The sequence below is a fragment of the Muntiacus reevesi genome, chromosome 2 (assembly GCF_963930625.1).
Source record: "Muntiacus reevesi chromosome 2, mMunRee1.1, whole genome shotgun sequence".
NCBI lineage: Eukaryota > Metazoa > Chordata > Mammalia > Artiodactyla > Cervidae > Muntiacus > Muntiacus reevesi.
The window spans coordinates 25,208,848-25,223,809 of NC_089250.1; the positions used below are offsets into that span (position 1 = coordinate 25,208,848).

The following is a 14,962-nucleotide window of genomic DNA, read 5'->3' on the forward strand; positions in this document are numbered from 1 at the left end:
GAACACACTGTGCCTCTTTAAACATTTCCAATCTGCTGTCTCCCATCACTGAATCTGAGATGCTCGCCAGTTACTGTCGTAGTCATCTCATCACACCTAGCTCATTTCCTCCCAGAAAGCCAATGAAATCTGCAGCCTGGGAGCTCCAGGCAAGAATCCTATGGGGAACCTCCACGGTATGTCCTATCTCTGCTATTTCATGATCCTGATGGAAGCTCATCCCATTGGGTTTCCTAAAGAAAAAGCAAGGAAGGAAGGAAGAAAGAGAAAAAGAAAAGAAAGGACAGATTGATGAAAATCAGAATGGTTTTCTTAAATAGGTTATTCCTTTTAGTCTTTTAAAATGTAAAGCGACCAGCACACCACAGTCTAATCTGCAGCAATGTATTTTGGTGGCTGTGGCTGCACCCCGCTGAGGGACGATGGCAGGAGTGATGCTGAGCTGAGCATGGATGCTGAGTCTGCGTAGGAGTGTGACTATAAACCCCATGGAGAAAGGCATGCAGTCCAGCATTTCATTTTATGTGATAATTCACAAAACTGCCAGAATCATCAGTCACTGGGCATTTCCACGACTGTTCTCAGCCTAGTCAAATGCAAAAGAAAGGAATGATTTAAATAGTTCAGACAGGCAAGGAGGAAATTTCGACAGGTTCTGATGCTTCATTTCTGGCATTTGATTAGAAACTTATTTGAGGTGGCGGGGTGGGGGTGGGGGTGGCGGGGAGGTGCAGTGGTAGGTCTCCTGAAATCTCGCACTTAACCTGCACATCTATGTTTGCCCATTGCCGGATTTGGGCCTGTTTCTGTGCTTTTGGGTTTTATTCCGCCCTTTCAGAGATTTCTCTTGAACATGAATAAAATCGCCTTGCTTTAAAGGATACACACATTTTATGAAGTACTAGGATTAAACCAACTTTGAAAAAAAAATCAGCCAGAGAGCGCGTTGTGCAGGCAGCTTAAACACCCCGAATGAAACACTTTTAACGCTGTGAGCTGAAGGAGCCATTGAAATGAATCATTGCCAGCTCTCTTTATTCAGCAGCCATGACCTATTTAGAACCATGATTCAGCCAGCCTTTCTGGGGAGCTTTCTTCTTTTTGCTTTTAAGAAAGAAAGAGGCAAGGAAGGAAGGAGGGAAAGAAGGAAGGATGAGATGGAGAGAGAGAGAGAGAGGAAGGAAGGAAGGAAGGAAATGACGCAGGCAGAAGAGGTAATAAAAGAAGCCTGGAAACAGAAACGAGCATGTGGGCTGTCTAGAGTCTCCCTTTCCTAAGTATTTTAACTTGGGCATCTACAGAGGACTTAAGTGACACAGTAAACCTATTGGGTTTCTAACACATGGGAAATGACACAGGTGATTTTCTAACCTTCCCTTCTTCAGGAACCACTGACGTCATCCTGCTCCTTCGGAGAGGGCTATCCCTTCTGTTTCACTCCACTTCACTCCTGAAGTTCAAGTGCTCAAACCACATCATCTTCCCACTGGTTTCTCTACCTGGAGTCTCTCTTTTCTTTCAGGTAACTCTGTCTGTTGGTCAGGTGCATTTCCCTAAAACACAGCTTCTTGATGTCACCTCAGCTCAACAACTTTTGGGGCTCCCCTTTGCTTTTCTGAGCAAGTTACACTCATTATTCAACATAGTCTTTTTTTTTTTTTTTGGCTTTTTCCTTTTTTTAGCTACACTGTGTGGCACGTGGTATCTCAGTTCCCGATCAGGGATCAAACCTACATCCCTTGCAGTGAAAGTGAGGTGTCTTAACAGCTGGACTGCCAAGGAAGTCCCCGATATATTCTATAAACCAAATCCAATTTCATTTTTTTTAATTATTATTTTGCTATTTTTTGATGAATTTCCTTCAGTCACATGGGGCCACTCCTATTCTCTGGCTCTGCTGTTTTCTCCTCTTCCTCCCTGATTCTACATGCTATTCTCTCTCCCTCTTCTGCACTATTCCCTGACCTTCTGGTCCCAAGTAAAACCTCACCTTCTTCTAAGACAATTACAATCCTAAGAAATCATTCCTTCTTCGGATTTCTTTAAGCTCAAGGAAAAGTCTCGTGTGGAAAGACCCCCTAACCCCCTAAATGTTCTTCCCTGGATGCTGAGCATTAAAAGAGAATGCATGAACAAGTTCATGGCAGAGCAGTAATATAATGATAAATGTAACTTCAGTGTGAATTTTTTAATTGAGAAATTGTGTGATTACTCTATGAGAAGGGAGAAGTCAGATGATGACCTGTACCAACCCTTCCAATGCAGATATTCATCCAATACATCTTCCATCCCAGGCAGATATTTATTGCAGTTTCAGACTTTCTTCTGCCACCATTTAAAAAAGGACCTGTCCATTGTTATGTGCCTTTCAAGTTTTTTCCCAGCTGGTATAAATTCTACGTGATGAGAAGATGCTAGAGGGCCTCTGAAATTTTTTTTTCTGGCTGCACTGCACGGCATGTGGGATCCTAATTCCCCAACCAATGATCGAACCCGCACCCCCTGCAAAAGAAGCACAAAGAATTAACCATTGGGCCACCAGGGAAATTCCTGAAATTTGTTTTTATAGTTCTCTCAAACTCCTAATGGATAGCCTATTTCTGAAAAGCTAAAGAAGGGGTAGGGAGGGCAAGCCATATGAAGGCCTTTATTCTTTTAAGGGGAAAGAAAGTTAAGTGAATTTTTTTTTTCACTCCTCCACTCCTTCCATATCCTGGTGGGGAAATAGGCAAATGAAAAATAAGCCCCAAATAAACACCAGAAATTATAGAAAGGGCTTCAGTGGAAAGGGTGCTGATACAGAGGCTAATGGAGAATAGGGGGGCAGGGGCTTAGAGGGGAGGAGTTTGTGCTCATTTTAGAGACTCAGGGAAGGCCTCTCTCTGACACAAAAGTCTTTAGGCCGAAATCTGAAGGATGGGAGGAAAGTGAATTCCAGGCAGAGGTCACAGCTTGTCCAGGGTCTTGGCAGGAAGGAGCTTAGCCGGTGTAGTGAAGGCCTGAGAGGAGGCGGTGAACAGTGTGCCATGATGTCGGGAAGGAGACAGGACCAGATCATCAGGGTCTCCTAGGCTGTGATAAGGAGTTTGGATTATAATCTCAGAGCACTGGGTTGCCAGGCACAATATAGAACATCCAGATACATTTGAATTTCAGATAAAGAACAACAGTTTAGTTCAAGTGTGTTCCAAATACTGCATGGGACATACTTATACTGAAAATGTATTCATTGCTTATTTGAAATTCAAATTTAACCTGGCATCTTGCTTTTTTTTTTTTTTTTTTTTTTTAAGCTAAGTCTGACAACCCTAATTGACAGGCTGCTGAAAGGTTTTCAGTAGGCAAGTGATGGGATCCAATTTGTATTTTAAGAAAATTCCTTTGCTTCTTGGAGACTGGTTTGAGGGGTGGCAACAGTTAAGTTGATGCTTTTGAACTGTGGTGTTGGAGAAGACTCTTGAGAGTGCCATGGACTGCAAGGAAATCAAACCAGCCAATCCTAAAGGAAATCAATCCTGAATATTCATTGCAAGGACTGACACTGAAGCTGAAACTCCAATACTTTGGCCACCTGATGTGAAGAACTGATTCATTGGAAAAGACCCTGATGCTAGGAAAGACTGAAGGCAGAAGAAGAGTACAACAGAGAATGAGATGGTTGGATGGCATCACTGACTCAATGAACATGAGCTTGAGCAAGCTCCGGGAAATGGTGAAGGACAAAGAAGCCTGGGTCGCAGAGAGTTAGACACAATTGAGTGTCTTAACAACAGTTAAGTGAAGGCAGAAGTTCAGGGAGACTAGTTAGGCATGGCTCACAGCCGCCCAGAAAAGGGATAGAGGTTGTCTCGCCTTAGAGACCAGTCTTCTCAAACTTTAATGTGCATAGAATCATCAGGGCATCTCATTAACATGAACACTTAATTCAGCAGATCTGGGGTGGGATCTGAGGTACTGCATTTTCAATAAGTCTCCAGGAGTTGCTGACCTTGCTGGTTCCTAGACCAAAGGTCAGCAAACTATGGCTGATTGGCCAAATCTGGCCTGCTGCTTGTTTTTCGTAATCAAAATTTTGTTGAAACACAGCCATGTCCATTTGTTTGCACTTCATCTATTGCAAATAGCCGCTTTTGTGCTATGACGGCAATGTGAAATAGCTGCAACAGAAGACTGTATGGGCCACAAAACTGAAAAAAATATTTACTATCTACACTCACCTGGAAAGTTTATCTGACACCTGCCCTAGAACACACTTTGAGTAGCAAGGTCTAGACCTGAAATGTTACCAGGGAGATGGAAAGACATGGACAGATTCCAGATGTATGTGAGAGAACAGAATGTGGTCTACACTGGCTCATTAAACATTGACTTCTGATGTGAGCCTAGGAACCCTGAACTGCAGAATCTTAAGTTGTCATGACAGCTGAGAACCTGGCTAATTGATGTTGATACATCTTAGAAATAGTTACCCAAGAAGCCCAGGGAGTTCTACTTGCCATGAATTTGAATGCATATATCTCTGCACACACAGTGACTGGAAAGATGTCACCTAACAGCACCTGGTAACCTGGACGAACTATTCGTCATGCTAGCAAAAAACTGAAGCCAACCTCTGCTCACACTTACTGTTTGGCTGGTTTGCCATTTCTCCTACCTGAACTTCCACGATATCTATTTTCTCATGAGGGGGGTGGTCTTTGCAGTACTTGCAGAAGGGGAAACTGAGGCATAGCCTTATCATTCCTTCTGCTCATTCCACCCCCAGGAAGAAACTCCCCTTTCTTCAATCTCTTCTCAGTCTCTCTTTTTTGAAAACATTATAACCATTATCCTCTCTCTACCTCCTAAAGGAAGGGACTATCCAGTGCTCACATAAGAGGAAAAATGACTTTAAAACAAAATACAAGATGATTTTAGAAGGCAGGAGAGAAACACTGCACTTTTTCTGTGCAATTTTTTTTTTGGCGTTACTTTAAAAGTTATGAATTTCTGAAAATAGTTTTGATTTTTTTTTTAATCTTTCCAGGATGTTGTATTATGCAGTGATGTAGTAACATCAAATGGCGGCCTTGTGATACATACATTAACACCAACAAGTGAATTCCAGTTTCTGCAGGATGCAGTTTACTACTAGGTAGCAATTTAACACTCAGATACTAAGCTATCTTCTGAGGAGAGGAAGGATGCTGTTCGACAGTTAGGCCTTCTGGCTCTTCAATGTTCCTAGTGTTACTATACACATTTTTATTAAATATGGCTGTTATCCCTTCCCCAGGTGGGCACTGCAAACCAGTAACAACTACAGATACGAGATTAAGCTTGTGTAACAGACTGCTTCGTTTCACTTAGAAAGCTTAAGTTGCTCAGGGATAATGAATACAAGATAATGTCAGCAGAGCTGAACAAAAACAAATTCTGTGTTGCTTTCACTCATGGCAAAACTTGCATTTCAGGTCACACTTGCACAAAGACCATCTGCTTGATGAAACACTCTTCCTTCCCAATGCATGGATTTATGTCAGAATCCAAAGAGTTTTTTTTCACGTAATTATTAAGCTTTGGCAGATTTGGAACTCCAAGTTAACATCAGAGGTGCCTGCCTCATAATCTCATGGGATACATTTTTTTCAACGGGGGACAGCGGTGGGGGGAGGCAAAGTGTTAAAAAATGAAAAAGTCTTCAGATATCCTTTTTCAAAATTCCCTGCCTAAATTTTAAACACTTCAACAAACATGTTTAAATGCCTTACTAAAGTGCTTTGGTGCCCAGGAGGAGATGAAGGGTGAAAACCAGACAAATAAAGGAAAAGAATTCCCTTTCAGGAGGTACCTGAAAGTGTGAGTAGGGAAAAAAAAAATGGGAAAGAGAAGAAGGAGTGCTAAGGGGGTTTTGTAATGTGAGGTTGTCTGAAATAAGATTGGAAGGAAGCTTGGAGACGAAAGATTTGGTCCAAGTCAGGCCTTGGAAGCATTATAAAAGGAGTGTTTTATAAAAGGAGGAATCATTAAAAGGATCCACACATTCATTTGCATGAATTAGCAAGCCCAGGAGAGTATCTGAAATGGACTGCAGCGCTGACCTGAAATGAAGGTTACTGATTTCCCTGCAACACCCAGGCCTCAGTGGGTACAGGGCAGAGTCACATAAACAAACCTTTCCAGCCAGAGTCGAAAGATCTTCGCCTCCAATGATCTGCATCTCGTCCATGGACTGGTCATTCTAAACAGAAAGGGGGAAATAATATTTTACTATACAAGAAAAGCTGTAAAGCACGTTTCCCCATCTACCCAGCCAGGAGCTGGATTGTGCCTTGCAAATATAGCACAAATAGCTGGTCCTGATTCATGGTTGCCTATGGTTACCAAGAGCCAGTCTCCTGCTACGGTGCTTGAGACAAAGCATCCTAATGGCTGACAGCCGAGCCTGTATGGAGAGGGGATGGAGGGAGTGGGGAGAGGACAAGCAAATCTAATTTTGGAACAAAATAAAACCATGGAAGGTGCCCGAGCCTATTCTGAGGCAGATGGAATTGGAGAAGACAGTCATGCTCCTGGACTTCCCTGGGGTGGTTGGGGCTATGGCGGGGGGAGCTGGGGAGGGGGCCTAGCGTTTGTCAGCTGTGCCAACAGCCCCAGTTACAACCCTGCAGTGGGGAACAATCACACTGTGGTTCCCAGAGAGGTTACAGACCCCTCTCCTCATTACCAACGTAGGTCCAATCCCTTATCTGCATCATGGGCAATTCTAAAAGGCCACAGATCAGGAACTACTACACTTAGATCTTGAGACAAGGATGATGAAGCCTCAGGAACTTTCTGGAATTCAGGAATATGAGACTAGAATCCCGTTTAGAAGACTTTTTACAATACCTTGTAATAACCTATAATGGAAAAGACTCTGAAACAGAATATTATATACATATAGATATAGATATATATGTATAGGCTTCCCTCATGGCTCAGACGGTAAAAGAACCTGCCTGCAATGCAGGAGACCTGGGTTTGATCCCTGGGTTGGGAAGATCCCCTGGAGAAGGGAATGGCTACCCACTCCAGTATTCTTGGCTGGAGAATCCAATGGACAGAGAAGCCAGGCAGGTTACAGTTTATGGGGTCACAAAGAGTCAAATACAACTTAGCAACTAAGACACACACACACATATGTATACACATAGCTGAATCACTTTTCTGTACACCAGAAACTAACACAGCATTGTAAATCAACTATACTTCAGTTTAAAAAAAAAGACTTTTCACTTAAGTCCTATTAGAGGTTATATGCATTCCTTTTCACAGTATTCATATACGGGACATCATTCTGCCTCAATTAAACCTCACACACACACACACACACACACACACATACAATAAAATATGGGTTGTTTCTTAGTAAATATCACAATAGAATAACATGGGGGCAGAAAAGATAGCAGAAGGCAAGCAACTTATTTTCTAGCTTCCTTGCAAAGATGCATCAGAGGAACTGAAGGGGACATCCTATAAGCAATTGGTTTCATGACCAAGCAAGACTGTGGTGACACTGCAGTCCCTTCATCCGAATGATACCCTAAGTGAGAAGACACCAAGAAAGGGAATAGACATACGATGTGCTAAACCAGGAAGTATCTTCGGTTACTGCTGTTGCTTTGGCCAGTTCAGTGCTTTTCTCCTTTATTCTGGCAAGAAGGCCCTGCCTCTTCTGGGGAGGGAGTTCATTCCCCTAAAGGAATTTTCTTGGGTTAGTCTGAATTGGATTCTGTCACTTGAAACTCAGAGTCTAGACCTAGAGATACACTGTCACGGCACTGGTCATCAGAAAGGAAAAAAGAAAAAAGTCAATCAACCAATATAATAGTGTGACCAATGAAGCAGCATTTTGTTTTTCACCTTACTGCTCAAGAGAAAAAAAAAATGACCTTAAAATGTTCTTACTTCCAGTTTGAAAGCATTTATCCCTAACCGCAAAGGAGTGGAGACAATGCTTGAAATGTTTGAAAGTGCCCCATAAGTTAGATAAAACCAGTAATTTTCTTCTTATGGGAACTGATATCCAAAGGAGAAAATCAAAGACTATCCAGAATCCACTGATCTTTTGCTGTTTTTCTTTTTGTTTTAACACCTTTGCTTGAGTCAAGTTTTTACTGTCCCATTAGCAAAGCAAGTCATACGAACAAGACCAGCATTAATCTGAGAAGCAATCATCAAGTAACAGAACAAAGTACATAGACACAGGGAAGTCATTTAATTAGGGTCATTGATGCAATCACTCTGCACAGTGGTTCAAAAACATCCTTCTATTCCTAGGATTGATGTATCCTTTTGTTTTTTTTTTTAACATCATTGATTTTGATTTGAAGATATTTTACTTGGGATTGTTCATCTAATCTTCATAAGTTAAGATTGACCTATAGTTTCTTTTGCTACCTCTGTAGATTTTTAAAGCAAGTTATACAAGCCTCCAGAGTTGGGTGGTTCTTTGTTTTTTTTCTGTATGCTAGAAGTTCGTATATGAATGAATTTATCTATCTTGCTAAGGTTCAGTAGAGCTCAGAATAGGTATTATTTAATCCCCAATTTACAAATGAGGAACTGGAGGCAATAAGAGTTAAGAGTAGCTTGCCCAAAAAAGGTAAGTGAGGGAAACCAGTTCAGTTCTAGAATTGCCTGGCTTGAGGCATTATTCTTGTGTTAACAATCCCCATCCCCCACAACATTCCTAGAAGGTAGAAATAAATAGTGCATCTTTGAGAGTACCGTGGAGAAGAACTGGGTCCTGGTTGTACTAAGGAAGTAAAATATATACGCTGAAATGGCTAGGAGAAATACATACCTTGGTAGAAATGCTGGTAATGGTTGTGTGGATTTATTTAAATGGCGAAGGAAGGGTGGGAGGGAGGCTCTAGAGGGAGGGATATATGTATACATATAGCTGGTTCACGCTGTCGTACAGGAGAAACCAACACAACATTGCAATTATAATCCAATTTAAAAAATTAAAACAAATGAATAAAGAGCAAAGGAAGTCTCTGACATTTAGTCCAGGCATCCTCAGAAAGAAGCATACTGGAAATTACTAGTTTTGGTGACCTGGTCTCCAGGTACAAAAAAGAGCTCAGCATGTACAGTGACTGCTCCGTAGAAAAGAGAATTTGGACTGTTTAGATAATGTTCAGGAAAACATGTAGCCAAGTAAGAATAAATATCCTGAATTCCTTTTGAGGAACAGGAAGGGGACGAGTGAAGAAAACAAATAAACAAAATAATCACTCTCTCAGCCACTCATTTCCAAAGTCAGAGAGACGTGCTTCAGAATCCATACACGCAGACTTTCTCAACATTCTCAGTCTCCACAGATGCCTTAACTTTGCTTTTTTCCCTCTTCTTTTCAGCCTCATCCTTCCTCTCAGCTATTCTCCTCTGCTCAGTAAGGTCAATGACACTATAAACAGTTCCTTATAGCACTTTCCTGTGACCAGTGGTTGAGACTCTGCCGTCAACGCAGGGGACACACGTTCGATCCCTCGTCTGGGGAGATTCCACATGTTGCTGGGCAAATAAGTCCGTGTACTGAAACTACTGAGCCTGGGCTCTAGAGCCCGCTCTTTGCAACAAGAGAAGCCATGGCAGTGAGAAGCCTGCCCACTGCAACTCCAAGTAGAGCTTGCTCAGTGTAACTAGAGAAAGCCCATGTGTAGCAACAAAGACGCAGCACAGCCAAAAATAACAAATAAGTAAGGAAATATTAAAAAAAAAAACACAAACAGTTCATTATAAGAAGTTTCAATGATCAAAGTGGAGAGCTTCTAATGAAAATGTTCCAAAGTGTTGAAAAATTTTTCAAAAACTCTAACATGTGGTACCAAGTCAGATAACAAGGAGAGATGAATCAGTTCCAGTGTTTCCTTTTCAACCAGTGGTGGATATAGGACATGACCCTTAACTGGGTCCCTGAGTCTTTTAAGCCACCTAGAGTTAAAGAGGAGGTCACAGGGCAGTGGCTTGGATGTCTGCCCTTTGCTTCTCCCGGAGAAGCTCCACTTATCTCTGGTGTATTGACTGAGTTCAAGGTAAGATATGCCAAGTCACTTCAGTCATGTCCAACTCTGTGTGATCCCAGGGACTGTAGCCCCCCAGGCTTCTCTGCCCATGGGATTCTCCAGGCAAGAATACTAGAGTGCGTTGCCATGCCCTCCTCTGGGGAATCTTCCCTCAAGGTACGATGGTGGGAGCCAAAAAGTTTGAAAACTCCTATGTCAATATTTTTGCTTCCTTTTAAACAGACTTGCCATCTTTTTGGTTCCTGCTCATTTAAATATCCCTTTGTTTCTGAGATCATTTTTGTTTAGAACCTCATTCTTACAATATGTGGATGAGCTGTGAGAAAGGAAAACACAGCGACCGGTAAAGAGGCAGCTGGTGTCCCTACATGGCCTTGGGGACCAGACTGCCTGGGTTCCAGTCCCAGCCCCGCCTTCTCTGAGTTGTCCAACCTTGAGGAAGCTACTTAACCGTTCAGAACTTTAGTGTCCTCATCTATAAAAAGAGAATGTCAATGTTAATAGTTCCTACCTCCTAGGATTATTGAGAGGAGTAAATGAATTAATATGAACTGAGCACTTAGTACCTGGTGCGTAACAAGAAGCAGTTCCTAAAGCCTTGGCTTACCTCAGGACCATCATCTACTTTTAGTCTAAGAAACTTGCATGTCTACCCAAGTTTCTCAACTTCGACCTCATGATGATTCTTCACACAGTTCATTGAGCCCATGACTGATACGCGAATCCCTCGTGCTCTGAGGTTAAGGTTTCTGAGGCTGACAGCCGCCCGTGAGGCGTGTGGTTAAGGAGAACGCCTGTCCTTCTGTGGCAACTGTGCATCAGGGCTACAGTCTTGGTTAAAAAAAAGTTCCAGTGTACGTTTCTTCAGGGTTTCTCAATGATCCCCCAGCTCCCAAGCTGTGGTGTCTGAATCTTTAGAGTGGACCATTTTGTGGGTATCATTACCCACATCACTCCACTCTGCTGTTTTCATCCTTCTCCTCAGTGGACAGAAGCCACCTGGAAATCATGCTTGGACCCACTTTTGTCCTTATCACCTCCCATCTATTCTTTGTAGGAGCCGTTTATAGTCAGTACAGCAAAGAGTTAACCCTGAAATTGCTTCACAAGATGGTAGCTGACGATCTGTAGAACAGGAGACTGGATGGCTGGGCTCCTGATAATCTTCCCAACCCTGGCTGCATTTTTGCTTGGGTATCATGAGCTGCTCCAATTCTTCCCTTTGATTCACCACCTTAGCTTAAGGTAATTTAAAATAGATTTACACTACTTGTCAACAACAGAACCTTGACTACGATTTCATACCAATTTACAGGAGAATTCAATATCTGCAAATATTGATAAGCATGATTAGTGACAACTTACTCATGACACATCATCATGCATCACCGTGCTGCATGAGATCCTAGGCGTCCCCAGCACACGATGTACTGCTTCCTCCTTCAGCTATGTCTTAGCTGGTGGCTGCTTCTGTCTCATCTCTCTGTCTTTCTTCAAAGGAGTACTTCGTACTCTTTCCTCAAGACTCAGTTCAGGCATGATCTCTTCTAGGAAGCTTTCCTGGAGTCCTCTGGACTTGATCTGTGTCTGATAACACTCTCTAAATGTCAAAAGATCACGTCCAACTACAATTTTCTGAGAATGCAGCAACTGCCAGTGGCATGAAAACCTCAGCACAAACAGCCTGATTTTCATCCTAATTACACCCCCTGTGGCCGGCACATTGTGGCATCCAGTGTGTGCTGAGCTACACTGAAGTATCTGCATACACGTGTTTGCTATATTTTTAATACCTCTTCCACTACCCACAGTACAACACTAAGTGTTCTCAGGCAACACTTGGTTTCCTTTGCTCTAAGTTCTTTATTCTTCCAGCTGTCCAGGAACTGGAAGGAGCTTATTGCCCAATGGAGACAGAAAAAAAAAAAAACTACAGATAAACAAACACATGAGAAAACATCTGTAAAGTTCGATTGAAAGTGGACACAAAGGAAGCTGACTTGAGCAACCTGGAACATGGTAAGACTGAAAGAATACAGATCTTCCTCTGTGATGTCTGAGTGATTCCCACCCATAAGGAAACTGTTTCTTTACTCTTATTACTACTATTCTACTACATTGGTTTCCAAAGAGCCTTCTCAATACTTTGAAAAAAATATAAATGCAAAAATCCATGTGAATTCTGAACATCAAGAATTAGAAAACAGGAATTATTAAGATGCGTCAGGAATTATTAAGATCAGTCATTCATTTCGTGATTAGTAAAGGATGTATTTTAAAGCCAAACTAGCACTTAACCAGGAAAAAATATGTATATGTCAGCATGTACAATTTAGCTCAGTTGAAGGGACACGTACATTTTGCATTTCCTGAATTTGGTGTGCAGCTTTTGCAAGCACGGTTGAGACTTTATTTGAGGACAAAACGGCTTTCTGTTTAATGACAGTGATTTACTGCTCTATTGTGACTGGTATTCCCATTCTCCAAGAGAGGTACTGGTTAGCTAACAGTCATCCCTACCCAACAGAGAAAGGCTCTTTTCTTTATGAGAAATAGAGCAATTTTGGGTCAGAAGAAGCGACCACAATAATAAGAAGAAGCTATAGGCTGGTAGGAACAATGAAGGGTCACCAAGAAAAAGGAAAAAGGGAGGGAAAAGCAGAAAAATGGACCTTTACTTCAATTTAGTTGTAAAAGACTCCAGAAAGGAGGAAACTAAGTTTAAAAACAGATTCAGTGACATTGCTTTACATGGACTCTGAAACCTTGAAGCAGGATATCCTTCTGCTTTGAAAGCTGGTATGGATTTGTTGCTTTGGTTTAAACTACGTTTTAGAATTAGGGATCAGAAGGAAAAAACAAGTTGAGCCCTTGACACATGTCAGCGACCCCAAAGGACTTCAGTAAAATCTATGTGTTCAAATGTGGATGACCATATCCCAGTGGTAACTATTTTCCTTTCTTTTTTTCTTATAAACTTCATCATTTCTTTTTTTTTTTTTTTTTTTAATATTTATTTGGCTGCACTAGGTGTTAGTTGCTGCACCCAAGATCTTCGATGTGTCACATGGATCTTCCATTGAGGCAGCAGGACTCTTCAGCTGCAGAGCATGAGCTTAGCTGCTCCTTAGCATGGAGGATCTTAGTTCCCCCACTAGGAATCAAACCAGCATTCCCTGCATTGCAGGGCGGATTCTTAGCCACTGGACCACCAGCGAAGTCCTAACTATCTCTTGAAAGGTCATTTTCGCCACACAGTTTTTTCCTCCTAGATAACCCAGGCAATATTTATAACTATAATTCTAAATAAAAGAATTCAAATGGAAATTGTTGTTCAACACTAAAGAAATCTTAAACCAGCTCTTACAGACCCATTTTAAGATGGCCAGGGGCTGAGATGGTAAACACGAAGGGCAGAGGGGGAGGACTGCTAGGACACTCTGAGCTGCAGAGACCTCCAGAACACACACTGCTTTCTGGCATTAGACTGAATCTACCTTTGTTCCCACACGGTTGTACTCTGGGACCACAAGGTTCTGCTTCCTTGTGTGACTTCTCAGCTCAAAATATTTTTGCAGTTGCCCATGCCTACAGAAAGGAGTCTCATTTTGTCATTGTGTTGGGCAGGGCCAGCCTTAGAGTCAGGCAAGAGAAGTCCTGCACATCACAAATACCAAAACACAAAGACATTTGTTTTCTTTTTGGTCTTAAAAGGCAGTTTGGGGAGAAAATTCTGGGCCAGTTTGAGCTAATGGGAATTATGCAACAGGAAATGTGTGCTGAGTTGGGCTTTGTGCCTCACCCCCCCATACTTGCAGGGTCAAGTTAAGCTACTGTAGGGAAGGTGGCAGTGGCCCACCTTGGGAAACCAGACAAAGAGGGATTGGTCTGTTTTCAAGCTGGCTGCCCTAAATCATCCAAAGCAGGTGCCTCAGAGACTGGAGTCCCCGGATACCTGTGTTCCCTCCCACCTCTGTGCTCAGGGATAGGGTCTTGGGGGCATCTGAGTTAGCAAAGAGAGGCATGAAGAATCCAGCTGCCCCAACCCCCTGGAGAGCTTAACCTGGCCAGTCCCATGCGGGGTTCCAGCAGGCTTGGTCACCACCCAGGCTGTGGGCCCAGCTTCTGCCCCGCCCTGCCCAGCAGGCACTGGCCCTGCCCAGGCTTGTCCACGGCCGGGAAGAGCGCCGCTCCTACAGCCTTCAGTTCAGGTGATTTGGCTGGAAACCTGAGGCTGGCCACGGACAAATCTATAAAGTTCCAAAACCTTAACTATTCAGGCACATGACAGGTGAATCTCCATTTGTTCTCTTGCCCTGAACCCCATACATATAAGGGGCAAGTCTGACTTTGAGAACCATTTACTGAATGCTAGGTGCTATAATGCTAAGGTTCCTGCTTACATGAGTCCAAACAAAATCCTGTGAGACGTGATCCAGCAATCATGCTCCTTGGTATTTACCCACAGAGTCGAACACTTGGGTCCATACCAAAATTCACACCCTAGCCACTGTGAAGCAGTATAAAGGTTGCTCAGAGAAAAAAAAATAGAATTACCATATATGATCCAGCAATCCCACTCCTGGGCATATATTCAGACAAAACTCTAGTCCAAAAGGAGACCTATAACCCAATGTTAACAGCAGCATTATTCACAATAGCCAAGACATGGAAACAACCTAAATGGCCATCGATAGATGAATGAATAAAGAAGACACAATCTGTGTACACACACACACACACACACACACACACACACACACACAATGGAATACTACTCAGCCATAAAAAAGTAAAAATGCCATTTGCAGCAACATGGATTCAACTAAAGATTACCATAATAAGTGAAGTAAGTCAGGCGGAGAAAGACAACTATATTATCACTTCTATAAAAAATATTAAAA

At 42.4% G+C, this 14,962-nt stretch overlaps 1 protein-coding gene across 9 annotated transcripts in view; it reads right to left on the reverse strand.

The window, feature by feature from the left end:
* Nucleotides 1-14,962, reverse strand: part of PRTFDC1 (phosphoribosyl transferase domain containing 1) — a 94,946-nt gene that overhangs the window by 15,269 nt on the left and 64,715 nt on the right. For all 9 annotated transcript variants that reach the window (XM_065919568.1, XM_065919569.1, XM_065919564.1 and 6 more), the window contains one exon: nt 6,155-6,220. In XM_065919568.1, the coding sequence (XP_065775640.1) occupies nt 6,155-6,220 (66 nt within the window). The remainder of the gene's footprint in view (nt 1-6,154; nt 6,221-14,962) is intronic.